General features: G+C 39.5%; 1 protein-coding gene across 5 annotated transcripts in view; it reads right to left on the reverse strand.

The window, feature by feature from the left end:
* The window catches only part of LOC127581386 (serine/arginine repetitive matrix protein 3-like), a 271,960-nt gene extending 252,495 nt beyond the window's left edge, over positions 1-19,465 (reverse strand). For 2 of the 5 annotated variants that reach the window (XM_052035763.1, XM_052035762.1), the window contains exons 1-2: positions 18,979-19,463; positions 18,033-18,304 (exon numbers count right to left, since the gene is read on the reverse strand). In XM_052035763.1, the coding sequence (XP_051891723.1) occupies positions 18,033-18,277 (245 nt within the window). In that variant the 5' untranslated portion in view covers positions 18,278-18,304; positions 18,979-19,463. Of the gene's footprint in view, positions 1-18,032; positions 18,305-18,978 lie in introns of all 5 variants that reach the window. The other 3 variants (XM_052035765.1, XM_052035761.1, XM_052035764.1) reach the window with 3 other exon arrangements.
* Positions 19,466-20,460: the final 995 nt, after the last annotated feature.

The raw sequence follows: 20,460 nt of genomic DNA on the forward strand, positions 1-20,460 counted from the left end.
GCAGTTTAGTGATTGTGAACTATTCCAATTTTTGAAACAACTTCCAGATTTGACCACACATGTTCCCCTGACCTCTAATTACCTTAGGAATGCAGAAGTTTGCACTATAAAGCTAGACTGTTACTACAACTCGATTTCAATTCAGCAACAAATCTGACTCTTTACTTCACTTATGAATTGCTTATAATTGTAAGTTGACAGCAGCCAAATCCCTACTTTATCATCTGTAGTCATACAATGGCATGCAAAAGTTTGGGCACCCCTGGTCAAAATTTCGGTTACTGTGAATAGTTAAGTGAGTAGAAGATGAACTGATCTCCAAGAGTCATAAAGTTAAAGATGAAACATTCTTTTCAACATTTTAAGAAAGATTAGTGTATTATTTTTGTCTTGTACAATTTTAGAGTGGAAAAAAAAGGAAAGGGGCACGATGCAAAAGTTTGGGCACCCCAAGAGATTTGAGCTCTCAGATAACTTTTACCAAGATCTCAGACCTTCAGTAGCTTTTTAGGGCTATGGCTTGTTCACAGTCATCGTTAGGAAAGGCCAGGTGATGCAAATTTCAAAGCTTTATAAATACCCTGCCTCCTCAAATCTCATCCCAACAATCAGCAGCCATAGGCTCCTCTGAGCAGCTGCCTAGCACACTGAAAATTAAAATAAATGATGCCCACAAAGCAGGAGAAGGCTATAAAAACATAGCAAAACATTTTTAGGTAGCCGTTTCCTCAGTTCGTAATGTAATTAAGAAATAGCAGTTAACAGGAACGGTGGAGGTCAAGTTGAGGTCTGGAAGACCAAGAAAACTTTCCGAGAGAACTGCTCATAGGATTGCTAGAAAGGCAAATCAAGACCCCCGTTTGACTGCAAAAGACCTTCAGGAAGATTTAGCAGACTCTGGAGTGGTGGTGCACTGTTCTACTGGGTAGTGACACCTACACAAATATGACCTTCATGGAAGAGTCATCAGAAGAAAAACTTTCCTGCATCCTCACCACAAAATTCAGCATCAGAAGTTTGCAAAGGAACATCTAAACAAGCCTGATGCATTTTGGAAACAAGTCCTGTGGACTGATGAAGTTAAAATAGAACTTTTTGGCCGCAATGAGCAAAGGTATGTTTGGAGAAAAAAGGGTGCAGAATTTCATGAAAAGAACACCTCTCCAACTGTTAAGCATGGGGGTGGATCGATCATGCTTTGGGCTTGTGTTGCAGCCAGTGGCACAGGGAACATTTCACTGGTAGAGGGAAGAATGAATTCAATTAAATACCAGCAAATTCTGGAAGCAAACATCACACCATCTGTGAAAAAGCTGAAGATGAAAAGAGGATGGCTTCTACAACGGGATAACAATCCTAAACACATCTCAAAATCCACAATGGACTACCTCAAGAGGCACAAGCCGAAGGTTTTGCCATGGCCCTCATAGTCCCCCGACCTAAACATCATCGAAAAATCTGTGGATAGAGCTCAAAAGAGCAGTGCATGCAATATGGCCCAAGAATATCAAACAACGAGAAGCCTTTTGCAAGGAAGAATGGGCGAAAATCCCCCAAACAAGAATTGAAAGACTCTTAGCTTTTACAAGCTGTGATACTTGCCAAAGGGGTCATTACTAAGTACTGACCATGCAGGGTGCCTAAACTTTTGCTCAGGGCCCTTTTCCTTTTTTGTTATTTTGAAACTGTAAAAGATGGAAATAAAACAGTAATCTTGCTTAAGATATTAAAGAAATGTGTCATCTTTAACTTTATGCCTTTTGGAAAATGGGTCATCTTTTACTTGCTTAGCTATGCACAGTAACATCAATTTTGACCAGGGGTGCCCAAACTTTTGCATGCCACTGTACATATCCTATCTTAACAGGGAGGCCATAAAAATACCAGAACCAGAATGTAGTGTGGTAACAAGATCTTCCTGCGGCACTCTTGATGAATTGATGCTGCGTACTTTGATCTGAAAGGCAATACTGTTTTCATATTCCTGGTTTAGTATAGTGTGGTCCATTTCAGATAAATTCCTTCAACCAATTCACAGAGCTGCCTTTTCTGTTTTGAGGATTGTACACTTTGTGTGGATGCTTAAGACAAAATTGGGGAGCTTTGCACTTTTACTGAAGCACTGCAGTTGGTAATGAGTTCATAAACTGTGCTGCATTTGAGTCATGTGATATCTGCAATTACAGCATTTGTTTTTAAATATCATGATCAGGATGCATCTCCCACGCTAGTTATCTTATGGCTTCTCGCAAGACTAGCAATTTAGTGCCAATTAGTGTAGAAATATGGTTAGTTTTGCACAATGGAAATGTATCCACTAGAGATTGAATTGAGCTTGCTGAAATTCATTTCACTTCATATGATAAGTGAACTCAAAAAAATTAAATGTTTTCCCCAAAGATTTCTTTTAGTTCATGATGTACGAGGAATAGGTGAGGAAGTAAAAGGCAGGTTACATCAGGATAATTATAGTGACAGTCAGACAAGATATTGCAAAAATTTACTAATTTTATATTGAGTTGGTCGTCTCAATCTTCAGGGGAAGGAAATTTCCATTTAACTGATGTATTTGATTTTGCCCCACAGTACTCTATTCTATGCTCCTCATTATTTTATGCCAATGTAGCCCATTTCTGAGAGTCTATTTAGGTTGCCCATGGGTTTCATTGTCCTTAACCTCTACAGGGACTTGCACTGTTTTGGAAAGATATCTAGATTATCCATCCTTGGGCTTCTGTACAAGCTTGTAGAAAGCAAAGTATTCTGTGCCCTTTAGTAAGTTCATTCTCTAACCTGGTGCAAATTCTGTATCTGAAACTCAGTTTACTTCTTTATATAATTTAGAAGTTTATATAGAAAGGCACCTTGCCATCCCCATGGTCTGGGCTGCAGTTATAAATCTTATAGATTTTATGCTTCCAGCCAGTGACATCATCCAAACAGCTTCACATTGTAACAGTGTCACAGCAATGAATGGCTTTGGGAGACCACAGCACTTTTTGCTTTGCACACCCTTTGTTCACATCAAGCTTTTGCTGGGCTAGGTATCATATAAGCTCAAAAATATCTTAAGGCTGATTTTACAAAATACACTGTTGACAGGGAGCACTGTCTGCTGGTCCCGCATATCAAGGGCATGCTTCTCATAAGGTTAGTTCCAAAATTAGTGGATAGAAAGGTGCTGACGGTGCACCGGGCATGCTTCTCATAAGGTTAGTTCCAAAATTAGTGGATAGAAAGGTGCTGACGGTGCACCTATGTTTTTCTAATTTGTGAAGCTGTTGCCAATATTCCACTTGTATATACATATATCACTAAAACCCTGTGTTTTGCTGTAATATGCCACAAAATTAAACTTTGGACATCAAATTGGGTTTAATATGATGCCAACACATGCAAACATCACAGATTTGTATGAAGAATCACAGAAGCTGCCATTTAGTGTGGGCAGTGGTGTGTGTAATGCTAGTGGTTCCTGGAAGAAGACTGATACCACTGGAGGGTATGTTATCAGTCTGCAATGCTGATTTGATGCTAGCCCTGCCCAACAGGAGCCACATGTTGCAGACTGCACTCACTCTTCAACTCATCCACCCCACTAGCGCTCACCAAATACTTGCAGTTTAGTTGCTGATTACCTTTTGGTGGCTGTGACTATGATTCTGTTTTCTCCTAGAATTCTTTAAAGTCAGGTACTGACATACTTGGTTCTTCCTAAGTTAGTTGCTCCCAGGAATGGTGCATCAGTGGGTTTTCCCTTTGGAATGCAGCTTGACTAGAACAATGAGCAAAGGGAACCCACTACTCGATGAGCTGCTGGAAGAGAAGGAGGAAGAGAGGGAGAAGGGCTCCTAACAGGAAGCCCTTTTGACATAGTGTCCTCAGAGCACAATTCTCCTTCCTGGACCTCAGGAAGGAATATTGTGTGAGACATGAATTTTACTTGCTACTTATCAGCCCATGCCTGAACGTTGTCCAGGTCTTGCTGAATGCAGACATTGACTGCTTCATTTGCTGTGGTTGCTAATGGAATTGAGCATTGTGCAATCATCAGTGAACATTCCTGTACTGTATTTGAAGTTTACTGGAACTGCTGGTAAGCTCCAACTACAGTAATAACTGAAGGACACCAGGAGCTTCGAACAATAGCATAAATAAATGCAAAAAACCCCGCTTCTGACCTTATATTAAACAGCTGGAAATGGTTGAGGCTGAAGAGTCCCTTCAATGACATCCTGGGGCTTGGATAATTGAGCTTCAACATAATCATCATCCTTTGTGCATGGTATGACTTCAGCCAGTAGACAGTTTCCCACTTTGTTCTCACTGACTTCAGTTTTACTCATGCTGCTTGATCCAATATTCACTCAAAGTCTATCTTGATGCCAAGGGTAGTCAGTCTCACCTTATATCTGGACTCAGCATTACTGTCCATTTTTGTACCAAGGCCCTACAAGGTCTGAAGCTGAGTGGTCCTGGTGAACGCCAAACTAATCCATCAGCTTTTGTCTGCAGGTTATCCTGTCAAAGAGCTGGTTTTAGTCTTCTGCAGTAGAATCCATGTCCAACTTCATCTTCTGCTGGGGTGGGAGGGTGGAGAGGGGGAGGTTATGTTCATCCTGTGCTTCTTTGGCCTTGTGACCTACCATGTGCAGATTCTGCCTCTGAACCGACTTCTAAATTTGTCACTTTGTCAATATCTGTGCCAGTGATTGGGGGTGTTAAGTGGGGAAAATGTATGTGTTTCATCTAGCATTCCTATCATTGTCTGGTCATATTGCAATTCTTGATTGTCTGAAAGGGAAAAGCCACAAACCTCTTGTGGCACAGGATTGAAGGGAAAATATGAATCACTGGTTTATTGATTAAAAATCAGAAGAGACTGTGAAATGTACGGAGGATATTCTCATCATGCACGGGGTGACCCGATTACTGTAAAGGCTGCTCTAATGATGGAGAACAATATCTCCATCTTTGGTGTAAAGTGATGAAGCCCCAACTGCCTCCTGCAGGTAAACTACTGTTACCTCCAGTATGTGCCACCTTGTCCTGCAAGATACAAGGAACTGTTTCAGAGTACCAGGCATGTGCTTGGCATTGTGTCTGTCATGGATAAATAGCTGTCAATATGTTCAGGCTGTGGGATGTGGTTCTGAGGTTTGTAGCAGTGACATACGAAGTTAGATATAAGACATGATTGAAAGAAGTCGTTGGTAGGAAAACATGATGCATGAGTAATATCAGATGCCAGTGCTATGGCATTGAAAGATATATTCATTGATTATGAGTTCATTGAACTTCTAGGGATGTACACATGATCTTGGACGTTGACTCAGCCATAATTATCTTCTTTAAGTGGCTTTTTATTGTGAATTTGAATGGCTTTATGACCAACCCCTCCAAAAACTGGACATCTTTCCTGGTTTCTCCTAACCATTGCCTCAAGTGCTGCTTCAGAAAACGGCCCAATCTATGGCTGATCATGCAATGCCATTAATGAATGTCAACCCGTGAGCATTGGTTGTAGAAAATCTACCAGTACCAGCCGCACTTCCTGTTTAAGAGATACAGGTTGGCTTTAATAAGCGGAGGTTGTCTGGTGACAGATCCCCTCACTGCCAACGTGCTAGTTCTACTCTGAAACTATTATACTGAGCAGGTAGCACGAGTGTGGTGTGCTGCTTGAACCAGAATTAGGAGCATAGGTTAATTGTGCATTTTAATAACCACATCCAGTTTTGGCCTCTCCAATTTAGCCCCTAATCGAACAGAACAGTGCTGCTCCTCAGTTATTCACTTCATGTTCATTTCTGGCAGCCTAGCAACAGTTGCTACCAACCCCCCAGCCCTGTCTACCCCCAATAAATTCCTACCACTATTGAGGGTAATGACAAATTGGTAATTGAAGCTAGGCCACATGACCTTAAAACCGGGAAACAGAAAGGCTTCCAATTTATTTCATTTTCTATTCAATTTATTTTTTCTTCATTCATGAGATGTGTAGGCATCATCAACAAGGTCAGTATTTATTGCCTTGACAAGGTGGTGCTAATGAGTCACCTACTTAACAATTATGCCAACCTGCACCTTGCTGATTGCACTTCAAGCATTGCATCCATGTACTCATCCACATCATTTCAGAGGGCAGCCAATGGTCAAAGCCACACAGCTCTCGGTCAATACTCACCTACAGGCCAGACAACCAAGGACAGCAAATGAGATGGGTTTTCACAATAATTAAGTTGTAGTATGGCCAACTTATACTCCATATTTACTTGTTGTTTACTTAATTGCTATGGTGGGATCTGAACTCATGCCTTTGGGTCATTAGTCCAAGTTTCTGGGTTACCAGTCCTGTAGCAATCAAGCCAATGTACACTTGAATGATCTGGTAATTATTAGGATGGCAGATGTCTATACAAGTGGTACAAGCACATCTGAAGTAGAGAGAAATTCAGTCAGGCTTTTGGTCCTGATAGCCATCTACTGACTCCAGGCAGAACCTGCTCCAATATATAAAAAAAACAACCTCCCATTAGTGGCTGTTTGGCAGAGGAAGGCAAGCTGTGTGGGAAGAGAAAGGGAAAAAGGAACAGGCCAACATCACCATAAAATAAGATTATTTTCTTGTAATCATTCTCAACAACTTTACACATGAAATTACAAAGAAACTCAGTACAGAATACACCATTCAGACTATCACTATTTAATTCAGTCTTTACATTCCACACCAGCCTCTTTCCAGCTAACCTTATTTCACTCCACCAGCATACGTATTTCCAAAAGAAGGATGCAGTTATCCATCATGTCACAACCTTTGGATGCCCCAAAATACTTTAAAGCCGATAACACAGTTTTAAAGTATAGTTATTGTTGCAATACATCGCATCCTCGTTATTCACTGACTTACCATCCGCATACTCGTGACGTTAGGGTTGGAGTCCGGAACATCGGAGGTCAGGAACGTGGGCCAGGAATGAGACAGGAGCTAGGGTCCAGAGTGTGAGCTGGATGTGTGGCTGGAGCCAGGGTTGGTGTTAGGAACATCGGGATTTAGGAACATTGAGAGCTTTACACACAAGCTGAAGCTGAAACTTACACAAAAGTTGTTATACTTGTGGAAGGGTTGACATTGCAGCCAAAGTGACATTACCAGCAACCTTAGTGGTATCTGTGTTTTTTTTAATCCACGGGAAATCCATGCCTCTACCCTTTGTCAATAATGAGGACTTAGTTCATAGCAAAAGTAACAAGAAGTCTGTGCATTGTAAGTTTCCACAAAAGAAATAATTGACTCAATAATTGGCACAAGTTGTTGCAGACCGTACAAGAGAAGACTACAAGGCTCAGACGGTGGATGATTTCTCCCTCTGTTTTATTACACCCTTATATTCCAGCAGCAATCATGTTTTGAACTCTTGTCATTCACCACTGTTGCCTGAAGAGTGAGTTAGCAAGTGATGCTAAAATAGTGCATATTTTCAATGTAGCTATTTTTTTTCCACCTGTCATTTTTGAGTTGCTGTCCTAAGGGATGCACTTTAGAAAGATTCATTCTTACAAGATTGAAAATCACCACACTTCAAATATGACTGGGCAAAACTGGTTATTTATTAATAGAAACTTATAATTAAGGCAATCATTTCTGAGCATCCACAATTTAATCTGGAAGCAGCAGCCTGCAATTTGGTTGGTAAACGGCAGCTGACAGGCTGCTATTTCACAGTGCATTATGTCATTCAATTCGAGATGGAACGTGGAGCAAACTCTTGTATCGAAGTGGAAAAAGTAGTTTTTATTATCGGCAGGCAGAACTCATGGCATTAAAGATTTATTCTCACATAATCAGGTGCTACAAATTATAACTTCAATTGAGAAATTACTAAATACTCAAAATATTGCTAACTGATGCAATTGACTTCTGAATGTGCAAAGCCATAGGGAGGTGAAGATCAGGATAGCGTAAAACCACAGAGGAGGGGAATTGTATTTAAAAAATGTATCAAGCTGTCAAATCGCAATCACTAACAAAACCTTGTGCAGTTCCAATCAGATTTGGCTAAATGAATGCTAGGCTTCTGAGAAACAAGGTGTCTACAGTTTTATGCATTAGCTTGATTTTCATTGAGTTGAAACATTCCTCTTTCTTTAGCATTTATACCCTGGATTTTACCCTCAGTGCTCAAAGAAGGGCACTTACCATTCGCCTCACTAACACTCCCTAAGGATTCTTGTTGGATTTGTTGGCAGGTTTCTACTAATCTGATGCCTGTTTCACTGTGGTGCCCTCCAACGAGGACATGTGGCGACTGTGTGAAACAAGAATCCAGACTAATATCTAAAACTTTGGCTACTGATCTTAAATGTCGATCAGAGAGATTGGGTGGAAAAGCATAAGGAGGATCTGCTTTGATGATCTCCCCTCCACCTCTCTCTCTCTCTCTGTAGAAAACAGACAAGCATTTGTCCTTACATGCTTTGTGGTTTGTTCAACCATTTTTCCACAGGACATATTTGGTAAAAGTGCTATTACTCGAAGTAGAAAAAAACAAGAGATATTCATTCTATTTTACATAAAAGAAGCATTTATTCATGGGAGTGAGTGAAACCAGTTCTAACTCAGATCCATTAATTCGGGACTTATTAGACAACTGATTCTGCACAATGAATTCTTTAGTAACAAACATGTAATTTATCTGCTGCTTCATTACAATAATAAAAATAATAACAGGAATCATTAATCTTCCAAGGAAGGAAAATGTCACGTGTCACAGAGCTTTGTGAGTTGTCATCATTAGAACCCAATATTAGATTTTCTCTGCTGGCTGGGGGGGGGGGGGGGTCACATGAGGTGAATCTCCAGTGCGAAGCTGAATTTGTCTGTGGACCTTAATGTTGGTGAGGAAGTCCCAGTTTTTCATTATGGAAGGAGAAATCAATCCTTCCCTTGTAACAAGCAATTTTGTTGTTATTTTTCTGAGTTTATTCATTAGAATTTCTTAAAACACCATCCAATGAACTGGAACAAGATGCACAGCAAATTGCATGGTGGCAAGTCAAGGTGATAACACTTTTAAATAGATATACCAGACCTAGGCTTCATAAATAGGGGCACTGAGTGCAAAATCAGACATTACACTGACTTTTATAACTCACAGGTTAGGCCTGAGCACTGTTATTGTGTTAAAATTGGATCAAGGTCTTAGAGAGGTTGCAGAAGAGTCGTGATACCAGACTTTAGTTATGTGGAAAGTCAACAGGAACTGGTAATGTTCTTAAAACAGCAAAATTTAATTTGGGGATTCAATATTATGAAGAGCTAAACTAAAGTAATTAAGGATACACATTTCACTAGCTGGAGGGTCAGTAAGCAGGGGACACAGATTTAAGATAATTTAGGATAAAGATGAGGTGAGATAGTTGTTATGAACTGAAAGGATGATGAAAGAAAACTCAATCTGAGCTTTCAAAATGGAATTGGAAACATACCTGAAAGAGGAAAAATATGCTTAGCTTTGTGAAAAAGGTAGGGGGATATTTGGATTGCTCTTCAAACACAATGGCATTGTCCTGCACTCTATGCTTCTAACAGCAGGATTGAATAACAGCTCAGCAGCAGGAATAAAGAGCTGTAAACTGAAGCCTAGTAGAGGGATGGAAGTCTCTGATGCCTCCAGCATTTGTTTCCACCCACCAGTTAATGATCAGAAGTTAAAGTCTAGAATATATTGAAATAAGATGCATGGCTTTATCATGTGTGTTGAATATAAGCTGGCCAACTCACTGTATATCGATTACGTGCCAATCTTATATTTTTGGAACATTGGAAATAAGTATATCACTTAACCCTTTGAGCTTGGTCCACTGTTCATTAATATCATTGCTGATCTGTACCTGAACTCCTTTACGCATCCTAGCTTCGTATCTCTGAATATTCTCACCTAATAAACATCAACTTTTATCAACCTTGAAAGCTCCAGTTATCTCAGTATCCACATCCTTTCAGTGGAGAGAATTTCAGGTTTACACTGCCTTGAAAATACGCCTCACTTTTTGTTCATCTTGCTTTGTTCTTGATCTATTTCCCCCCATCCTCCCCCCACCCACCCCAACAAATGAAAAAAAAATGCCCCGTATCTACCCTATTAAATCCTGTTAATATTTTAAAAATCAATACAATCCTCAACTTCTGTGCTCAAGGGAATACAGCCAAGGTTTATGTGACATATCTTCATAATTGACCATCGAAGTCCAGGCACCATTCAGATACCAGAATGATTGCATTCCCAAGCCTGGAAGATCAATAAACTAGATCGTCAACATATGAAGCCCCGAGATTTTCCTGGGCATTGGTAAAATCAGACCTTATTGACTAACACTGCAGTATGGTCGACTTCTGCTCCTCGTTCATGTTCATAAACCTTCCTACTTAAATTAAATCCAACAGGTGTAGGTTTTTGTGAGAATGACACAACTGGAGTCATTTTAAATTCAATCGCTGTGCATTTAGAGTTTTTGCTGCTACAAACGTAAATGTGATACAGTCACCCCCACCCAACAAAGTCATTAGATTTCTTATGCAAGCAGATTTATTTCAGAGAATTTTTATTTTAAGCAGGATGATCTAATTTATAGCGGTACATCAATACAATATAACAAAGCTAATAGTAATTCAGTAAAATATGGATTGCTGCCCGTGCTGAGTCAGGGGCGTAGCCAAAAGTCCTTCTATCATGATGCTATAAATACGTACCAGTAATGCAGAGAACTATTCTGCCAAATAACAACTTCCCTTTTACAGCTTCCTCATACATCAATTCAAAAAATGAAAGGTTGCCTTTTTTAAATGACTTTTGTGCTTTTTATATAAACTACTTTAAATAAACTCCAGTGCGGTGTATAATATTTCAGATATTTTTATATCTTCTCTCAGACATTACCAACAGCAGGGAACTACTTAAATCAAAGCTTATCTTATTTCTATCCATTATTAGACTTTAATGCTGGTTGCTCTTCAATTACCATCAGAAAATTGTGGATAACAGTTGAATGTTGAACAGATGAACAAAATTAGAAACCTTAAAATAGACTGGGATGTTGTCCCACGTAATCCAACCAAGAGGCCATAAGGTGAAGGGCACGTGCCTTACGAGTCCCTTACCCTCCCGAGTCACCACACAGTTTACCTTCAGCTTTATGTCAATGAAAATTATGTCGTTACTTGGCCTACTAATGGTATATCATTGAGCAAAGATTTCAGTGAGTAAACCTTTCACAAAACCCAGATCAGGTCACACAGATTTACACTCAGGCGATGGTCTGTTGAGAAGCTGCTATGAGTCATCTAAAACATACTTTTTCAGAGACAAAGTATAAAGCAACATTTTATTTTTGTGGATATGCTTGTCTTAACAAATACCTTTTGAGCCGTTGATTTGGCTGCATTGTTCTGGCTGAAAAATTGATCTTCCTAACAGCCTTCAAAATTGCTTAGCCAAACGCTAATGTAGCCAAGCCTTTCAATGCTATAAACATTGCCCTTCATTTTGAATCCAAGTAACTGTTTAATAATGCTATTTACAGATGTATTTATAAATTAATCTACTCCACATACAAGATGTAATACTGTATTTTATAGAGATTAGAAAGATTGTTCAAGGTTACCATTAGGAAGAATTAAAATTAACTTCATAACTTTCTCAGCATCCCATAAATCATGTTATATAAATTGAGGTTGCCAACTTGTGAAGAGAAATATTACATACAGCCAATAAACAATGAGAATTGGGAGACCTATCTGCTTTTTTTCAAGTAGGTGTATAGAATTATTTATAGCTGGGCTGAGAGTCTAGAATTTAGTTTAATATCTTATCTATAACGTAGTAATCCCCCAGTGAAGGAGAAGCTGAGACTAGTTGTTGAAGCATTTGGTGCAGTTGATCCAATAAGCCTCTGACTCAGAGAGAAGAATGCCATCAACTTTGCTATTTTTTGGCATTTGTCCTGAAACATTATTGCAGTCTAGTCGAATCAAAGGGGGTCAAGAGGGAATGCAGGGTTTCGAACCAAAATGTTGACAATTTCCTTCCCCTCACGGATGCTGCTCAACCCGCTGAGTTCCTCCAGCAGATTGTTTGTTAGTCAAGTAATAGCTAAGCTTGTTTTTTTTAAAACATTTAAATAATGGAAGGATTGTTATTATCTTTCAAGTGAAAATTGAATTAAAAGTTGTAAACAAAATGAAGAAGTATTCCAGATCTTAATGCTACACTTTGCTCTTAAGTCCTCCTTGGGGCTAAGTCAGCAAAAGAGAATCCCAGGATCTTTACCGAGTAGATGTACAAATCAAAGGATCTCAAACATTTACATGATACATAACAAGATGGATTAATTTTACTAGTTTTCTTGAAATTGGCAGAACAAATGCATATTAATTATGCAAATCAAATAGTTTTGAAACTCCAGGTCTAATGATAGAAACATCGCATGACAGATAACATCAATGTGAGCAATTACGTGAGTTATTGAACCATCTCAAACAAGACATGTTTTCAAAGTGACAAGGATACAGCTTTTTCAAAAGTAGCAGATTAATTTTACTCATTCTCCACAAGGTCAACCTACTTCAACAAATCTATTTGTAATGACATGATTTTATAATTATGAAGACAAAAAAATAGGAGTACTTAAACCTTTTCCCAATCAGCCTTGCTTAGAACCTCAGGAATGTGTACTAGTTAAAGGAAATACAGTGAATAACAACATTTATATTTGAATGACAAAAAAAACAGAATGGATTGAAACCAGTTGAATAACAAGAACCCAGATTTAAAAGAACAACTAATAACAATGCCAGATCTGATCCATTCCTGGATTCTCAGAAGGAAATACCTGAGGCAAGGCAACTAACCAAAGCTGAATTTGTGATTTCCCACCTCAAGGCAATAACTCCACAGACACTAATCATCCCCTGATATCCTGAGCAAGCACACTCTCTCACAATGTGTTGCAAGTCCCACAGAAAAACCTTAACACTAATTACCATCATCATGATGTTTTCAGGAAACACCTATCTCTCTGTATGGATAACATGCAAACTGCAAAGCACATTTATCAACAAAACAACAGTAGAAAATGATTATCAAAATCGTACTTATTGCAATTAGTTTGCTCACGTTCCTTTCTAGTGAAGACTGATACTTCATTTTAATTATTTTCACTGAAAATGATATAATTAATTATTTAAAACAAATCTGCAAAACGTCTCATTATTCCGGAGAACTACACCAGCCTTGATGATCTCAACAGGAGATGTGTAAACCCTTATATTGCCTTCTCCAAGTCTTTTACTTTTAACAGGTTAATGACTCATTACAGAACACTCACTAGGCATAATTATCAACAATCAGGATGAATATATGTAATCCCACTTGCTTATCAGTAATGTGGCAGAACAGTTCTCATTCAAAGAATTATGTTGCCACAGCAAAGAATATACATGTAAATACTTAAATAATGTAAAATGTTTAATGGGTGGAAGTTTAAAATTGAACAATTGTTGACAGAGATCACATTTATCACAGAAGGGGGCCATCAGGCTCAGTGTTTGAAAGGACCATCCAATTGATCCCATTCCCCTGGGTTTCCAGTATATCTCTAAACATTTCTCCATTTCAAACATACATCCAAACATAAGTTCTATTCATCCTACTTCTATCATACTTTCAAGTAGTGAATTCTAATTTGCAACAGATCAACATGTGAAACAATTTTACATCTCATCTCAAGAATTTTTTTAAGGATCTTAAATCTGGGTGATGTAACTACCAACTCTCATTCAGCTACTTAAAGGGGAATATGTTTACTATAAGAGGGAAAATGCACAAGGTGTGCTGGACAAAGAGAAGCCGTGTGTGCGTGTGTGTGTGTAAGGGGGACGATGTTACAATCGTTGTTCGGGGGGGGTTGTTTCTCAGTATTAGCTTTGGAAACTTTGACATAGTGATGCATTATACAGAGACTGGAGTCTGTATAACCTAATAGGAATATATCCAGATATTGCATTAGTTTCATCTTCCCTGTAACTGTAAACTAATTCCTCTTTCAATCTAAAATCTAAACCAATTGCAATGGCATTTTCGTGTTGCAAATGGTCTTGCTGCTGAATGAAGATTTCAGACAAATTTTACCACAGAAATCAGAAGTGGGCACAGCTGTTTTCACCAAATGAAGCACACAATGGCATCAAAATATGGCTCAACTCCTGCGGCTGCTTTTCAAAAATTCAGTGGGATGGCCAAATCAAATTAGTAATTTAAGAGCCAACAACTACTGCCTGAAAAATTAAGCTCAGGGTCTTACCTGATGGGATTTAAATTATCCTTTTTTTTAATCAAGCCATCTGCATGAAACCTAATCCATTAATGATGATTTTAATGCAATGTAAATTCATTAGTGCCTGAAAAATTCTTCTTAATAAATACCCTCATTAACTCATGATAACCAAAATGCTCAGTATCTCATCAACTGCAGAACTGCATATGAAAGCCTATATTCTAATATTTTGAGGTGCTGTGCTTTGAACCATAAGAGTTATATAATATAGGTGAAATTAAACAAAGGCTTTGTCAGTGGTTACACGCATTAAGAATGAGAGTGTAGCTCATGGCATGACGTACAGATAAAGGATCAGAATTTGCCAAGATGCATCACACCTCTTCCATCATCCCATGCTGGTTTCATACACTGGCACTTGGACGAAATATTCCCATTAAGGAGCCAAAGTTCTCAAGTCAAATTTGAAACCTGTTTGAATCACAGCTTAGACCATTGACAAAACAATGCACAGGATGTATGAAAAGACACATTTTCATGATGATCTCGCTCTGAATTACTACCTACAGAGTTAATCTCTATAATATAGCAGATGATATTAAATTGTATATCATCTAGCAGTAACTAATGGACTACCTGAACAAGAATTGCTGACCCTATCACACAACATTGGTAAGTTTCAGGGATCTCAGTTATAAATTTCAGTTATATTTGTAAACTTTAAACTGTTGATTTTAAATACACTAGGTTATTTTGGAAGCAGTTTTACTATGAAATTGACTCTGCGCTGGAGCAGGGAATCCTCATGATCTTGGGCACTTTTTTGCTTGCTGTTGTATGTCCTCAGGTGTATGCAGATGTGATGGGATGCCGAGTCCATTCCTGATGTCTAAAGGAGGTAGTTTTTTATGGATACAGTAACTAATGATTTTAAACAGCTATCCGTCAGCCATAAAATAATTAGAAGTTAATATTTTATGGAAAATATGATTGGAGTGGAGTGATATCAACAGTCTGAAACAATGCTGCACATTTTATTGAATTGAGGAGATAAGATTTGGAAGAAAGCATTCAGGATAATTGCCTTCATTAGCTAAGGCATGGAATATAAGAGCAGGGAGGTTATGGAACAGCATAAAACACTGGTGAGGCCACCATTGGAGAACTGTGTACGGTTCTGGTTGCTACACTATAGGAAGGATGTGATTGCACTGGAGAGGGGGCGGAGGAGAATCACCAAGTTGTTGCCTGGGATGGAGCATTTCAGTTATGAAGAGAGACTAGAGAGGCTGAGTCTGTTCTCCTTGGAGCAGAGGAGGCTGAGGGGGGACCTGGCAGAGACATCCAAGTTTTGAGGGGCATAGAGAGGGAAGATAGTAGGAAACTTTCCCCTGTAGCAGAGGTTTCTAAAACTAGAGGGCATAGGTTTAGGGTAAGGGGTAAGAGGTTTGGAGGGGATCTGAAGAAGAACCTTTTCACCCTGAGGGTGGTTGGAGTCTGGGTCACACTGTCAGAGGGGTGGTGGAAGCAGGTACTCGCTATACATTTAAGAAATATCTAAATGAGCACTTGAATCACCAAGGCATGGTAGGCCACAGACCAAGTGCTAGTAAGTAAGATTAATATAGAGAGGTACATAATGGTCAGCGTGGACACAGTGGGATAAAGGGCCTGTTTCTGCACTGTATGACTTTATGATCAATGATCTCAACTCGAAACAAAGTTTTTACTTAAATTTAATATGGTTGAATCTCACAATTGTCAATCCCGAGATTAATTTAAACGAACAAGACTATTTCTGCTACATAGGTTTGGCTTGTAACAAGTAAGTTTAAAGTAAAAATTAGAATGAGGAAGCAGGTAGAATGAATGATGTCAATAATAAAGTAAAAAGTATTATATATGTACTTCATGTCAAAATAATTCCTTGGTAACCACTAATAGGAAGAAATATTATTTGTTCAAGGTAGTGCTGAATATGTCAAAACTAATCAATTAGTACTATCATTATTAGTAACTTTACATGTGCAGAGTTGTGCATTGGACTGAAAAATCTACTTACATTGCAATATGGAGACATTGATTTACATTCATGACGACTGCAGTGAACAGCAAATTATTTATAACTGTGAACCTGAAAGTTGTGATTTTATTATCTAAATTCAGAATTATGAAATTGATTTAAGTGAGGAAAATATTTCAGGAATGATGAATTATGGTGCTCAACCTGTGTGTGGGTGGGTGCGTTGGCAAACTACTTTGGCCCTCACGTTTCACCATGCAATCAGTTTATAAGCGTCTCACACTGGAGAATACAGGACTCCAAAGAAAGAGAGAAAACGGAAGCGGAATTGGAGAAGACATAAACGTATGGTTCAGAAGCCCAATCTAAGGGAAATTAATGCATTGAAGTCTACTATCTAATTATGTAATAAATCACAAAGTTGCCAGGGCACCAAGAGTTAATTAGTTTGGTTCTTTAATTGCTGCTGTTTTAATTGGCAATCTGTGGCACCCACTATGGAACCATCACATGCTGCTAGAAACCAGCGGGGGATTACAGGCGGCACAGTGTGGCCTCATTACCTCACACTTTCCTTCACTTTGTCTAAGATCAGGTAATTTGCTGAAGGAAAAGAATAAGGAGTGCAATTAATTAAGCTGGACCTTCTTGTTTTGCTCCCAGACAATGGATGCTGAAAAATGCCTGCCAGTTAAACCAATGTTTGGATGTTGCAATCAGCAAACAATTCAAAGCTGCTGCCATACAGAAGATGCTGGGTATCAAAGCCCAAGACCAACTGTTTGGCGAATAAAGATGGGAGCAAAAAAAAAGCATTTTAAACTTAAGGGATTGTGCTAAAAACCACGAAGGCTGTAAACTTGGAATCATCAGCAGCAGGGGCCCCACTAGCTCGGCAGTTACCGAGAACTCCTAATCGAGGAACCCAAGAAACCTCCTAACTGAGCATAATTTATGAACATACAATACGCAATCCACATCCTTTTTTTTTCACAAGAGCCCTTCCTCAAAGCTACAGCGCATGTACAATAATTGGATAAATATGTTAAGGATTGTTGTGGCTGGTTACAGAGGAAGATGCAGCCCATTATACCAGAAATCGATGAACACGTTTTCTTATTTACAAATCCCATCTCACTGGGGGATAACTATGGCGCCGTTGCTTTGTGAGTAAAGACCCCGACAGGCATTTTAAGAAGTTCAAACTAACAGTGCTATATTAAACAAAAACAGCTGTAGCGGGTTAGTGCATGAACGTGATGTGATTTCAATGGAATCACTCATTGCACTATAACACCTGGCAGATTTATTGTGGGTTACGGACAAAATCGGAAAGATTGGGTTCATTTCACGGTACGGAAAGTGCTAGAAATACTCCGCAGATCGGGCAGCAGCTGTGGGACGAGAAACTTAGTCAATGTCTCAGTCTGAGTATTTCCAGCATTTTCTAGTTTTGTTTTAGATTCCAGCAACTGCAGTTTTTTTTTCTTATTTTCATTTCAAATAACGGGTTGTTTGGCAACTGTGCCGCAAATTTCTAATGGATGGTGCTCAGGAAAATGGCCAAGGAACCATCTTCCTTTGAAATTATTTCAATACATTTCCCACACTAACTTTGATGGGATTCAATTTCTTAGAAACTTTTTCTCAGTGTTAATGCTCCCAGTGTCCTTACCCTTGTTCTTCCATCATCTCCTGAAGCTCCATGCATTTGAGTTCGACCCGTCTTTTCCGTTCGTGGTCCAGTATTTCCCGGTTGGCCTTCTTCACCACTAGTGGCTCCATTTGCTTGGGATCCTCTTCGGTATTGTATTCCGCGCCACTCTCCTTCCTTTGCGGGGCCGCAGAGACGACTTGCTGGCCGCAGCCATTTGTACAGCTCTCCCGAGGAGAGGGCAAACCTTCGCCGTTATTGTGCATTATGTTTATCGAATTACCACTTCAATTCTACAAGGGAATCAGAGAAAAACAAAACTTCAGTTTGAATTAAACTGACAACCTACAAGCACATCATCCAAAGTGGCAGGCTAATGGAAGAACGACTGGATTACATCGAAGCCTCATGGACAGAATATTTTAAGAGCTTGAAGCCGATTTTATCTTTACTTGTATCTTCCCAATGGGAAATGCAGTACCAAATATCTTGAATTCAGTTATATATTTGCCATATTACAAACTGCGATGCTACCCATTGTTAAAATTTAGTTAGCAACATCCGGTCGAAATGGTTTTACAGGATTGGTCCCAGGGTTAGATTAAAGATCTGCTACTCCACAGGACGCATAGTGTCTGCAATTCAGCGATTACACTGTTAACACGTTGCCGATTTCTCTGCTAAATTCAGTAACACCCTATTCCAGAGAAAGTATTACTAGCCAAATCCCAAACTCTGCGGGCTAAATACCTGCGTAGGCCAAATTCAAGTGTTTTCTAACATTCTTTACAGCTACGTACACCAATTAAAACAGAGCTGTTAATTTGCGCGTATGAGCATTCACAGTCCCAACTTTAACCAGTCCGATGCTGTAAAACGATCCAGGCAAATGTCCACTAATCGCATTACCATCCGAGTAAGTCCAGCCAGCGTGCCGCTGTCCACGATTGCGAGGGAAGGATCTTACCTATTGTGTTATCTACAAAGCCGGAAGCAGGAGCGCTCGCCGCGATGTTGTTGTCCAAAGGTGCTGAACGGTGGAACCTTCACCTCTCCGTGAACGTCCTCGTTGCTTAAATTAGAAGCGCGCCTGTTGTGTCGCTATCCACGGTGCTGAAAACAGAAGCGCGCCTGTCGTGTCGCTATCCGCCGTGCTGAATGCTGAAGCGCGCCTGTTGTGTCGCTGTCCACGATGCTGAAAGCAGGGGCGCCCCCGCGCTGTTGCTGCCCGCGGTGCTGAAACCAGAAGCACTCCGTTTTGCTGCTGACCACAGTGCTGAAAATAGGAGTTCTTGCTGCTGTGTTATTATCCGTGGTGCTGATAAGACTTCAACTGCAAACTGCAAGTTTCCAAGAATCTGTAATATCCTGGTATCACCATCCGTGGTGTAGTGATGCGAGGCGCTGTGCAGGGTGCTGAGACTGACTGTAATGTGAATAGCTGTACTTATATTTGGGAGGTGTTAGTAGCAGTTGACTCGTTGCTCGGAATGATTAACGTTGAACGTCCTGGCGCACCTGATGTTCAACTGCTCCCTTCGGAAACCTGTCGCGTCGATTGCCTGTGGTAGCCAGATGATACAGGCATAAACAAATGCAGCCCTGAAACGTATCATGTGCCTGTCCGCGGGACTATCAAATGTCTCCCGATCTATGGCTGTTTCACTGGAGAAAAGCTTGCAATGTATAAAGGGACTTGCTTTGCCAGCTGTCCCGTGTAACACAATGCGCCGAGACTGCCAACGCCTAAATACACCTCCCTACTTGTCAGTTCGCCTAGAGGAAATAAGACCCAAATGCTCCCCACAGTATAAAGCCAGTGTCAGTCCTGTACTATAATTAGAAACGTGACATTGGCTCCATCTACCCAATCGCTCATCTTCAATGATAAAAGAGAAAATGAAATTTACAACTCCTATATACACTGAAAAAGAATTCCATGCAAAAGTTGGTGAAACAACAACTGATAGCCTATTTCTAGATTTCAGTTTAAAAACACCAATAGCTTGGATTAAATCTCCAAAGTATACAGGACTAAAATCTCTTGAGACTAACTTGCCGTTCTGTAAAAACACAATCAGGTTTTTTTTCCACAAAAAAGGTCGATTTGACGACAGCAAATAAAAGTCTCTAAGTTAATTATATATTGTTCTCACTTCTCTGACTCCTCACAAGAACAAAGGCATAACATCAAAATATAATTACTTCTGATTCCCAATGTATGCTCCAGAACTCAAGTGCCGGGAATTAATGAGCTGGTTTGATGCGTTTATAATCGCCATGACTACGATTTCCATGATCTACAGAAAGACATCCTCTAACTTTCTTCTATGTTTATGGATGTTTTATTCCTTGTGACTGATTTGATAATTTCCTTTACACTAAGCGAGTGAAAACACAACCAGGAGGGCCAAATGAACAGGTTTGATCGAATTATAAAACGGAGCAC

This window comes from Pristis pectinata, chromosome 21 (assembly GCF_009764475.1).
Source record: "Pristis pectinata isolate sPriPec2 chromosome 21, sPriPec2.1.pri, whole genome shotgun sequence".
Classification (NCBI taxonomy): domain Eukaryota; kingdom Metazoa; phylum Chordata; class Chondrichthyes; order Rhinopristiformes; family Pristidae; genus Pristis; species Pristis pectinata.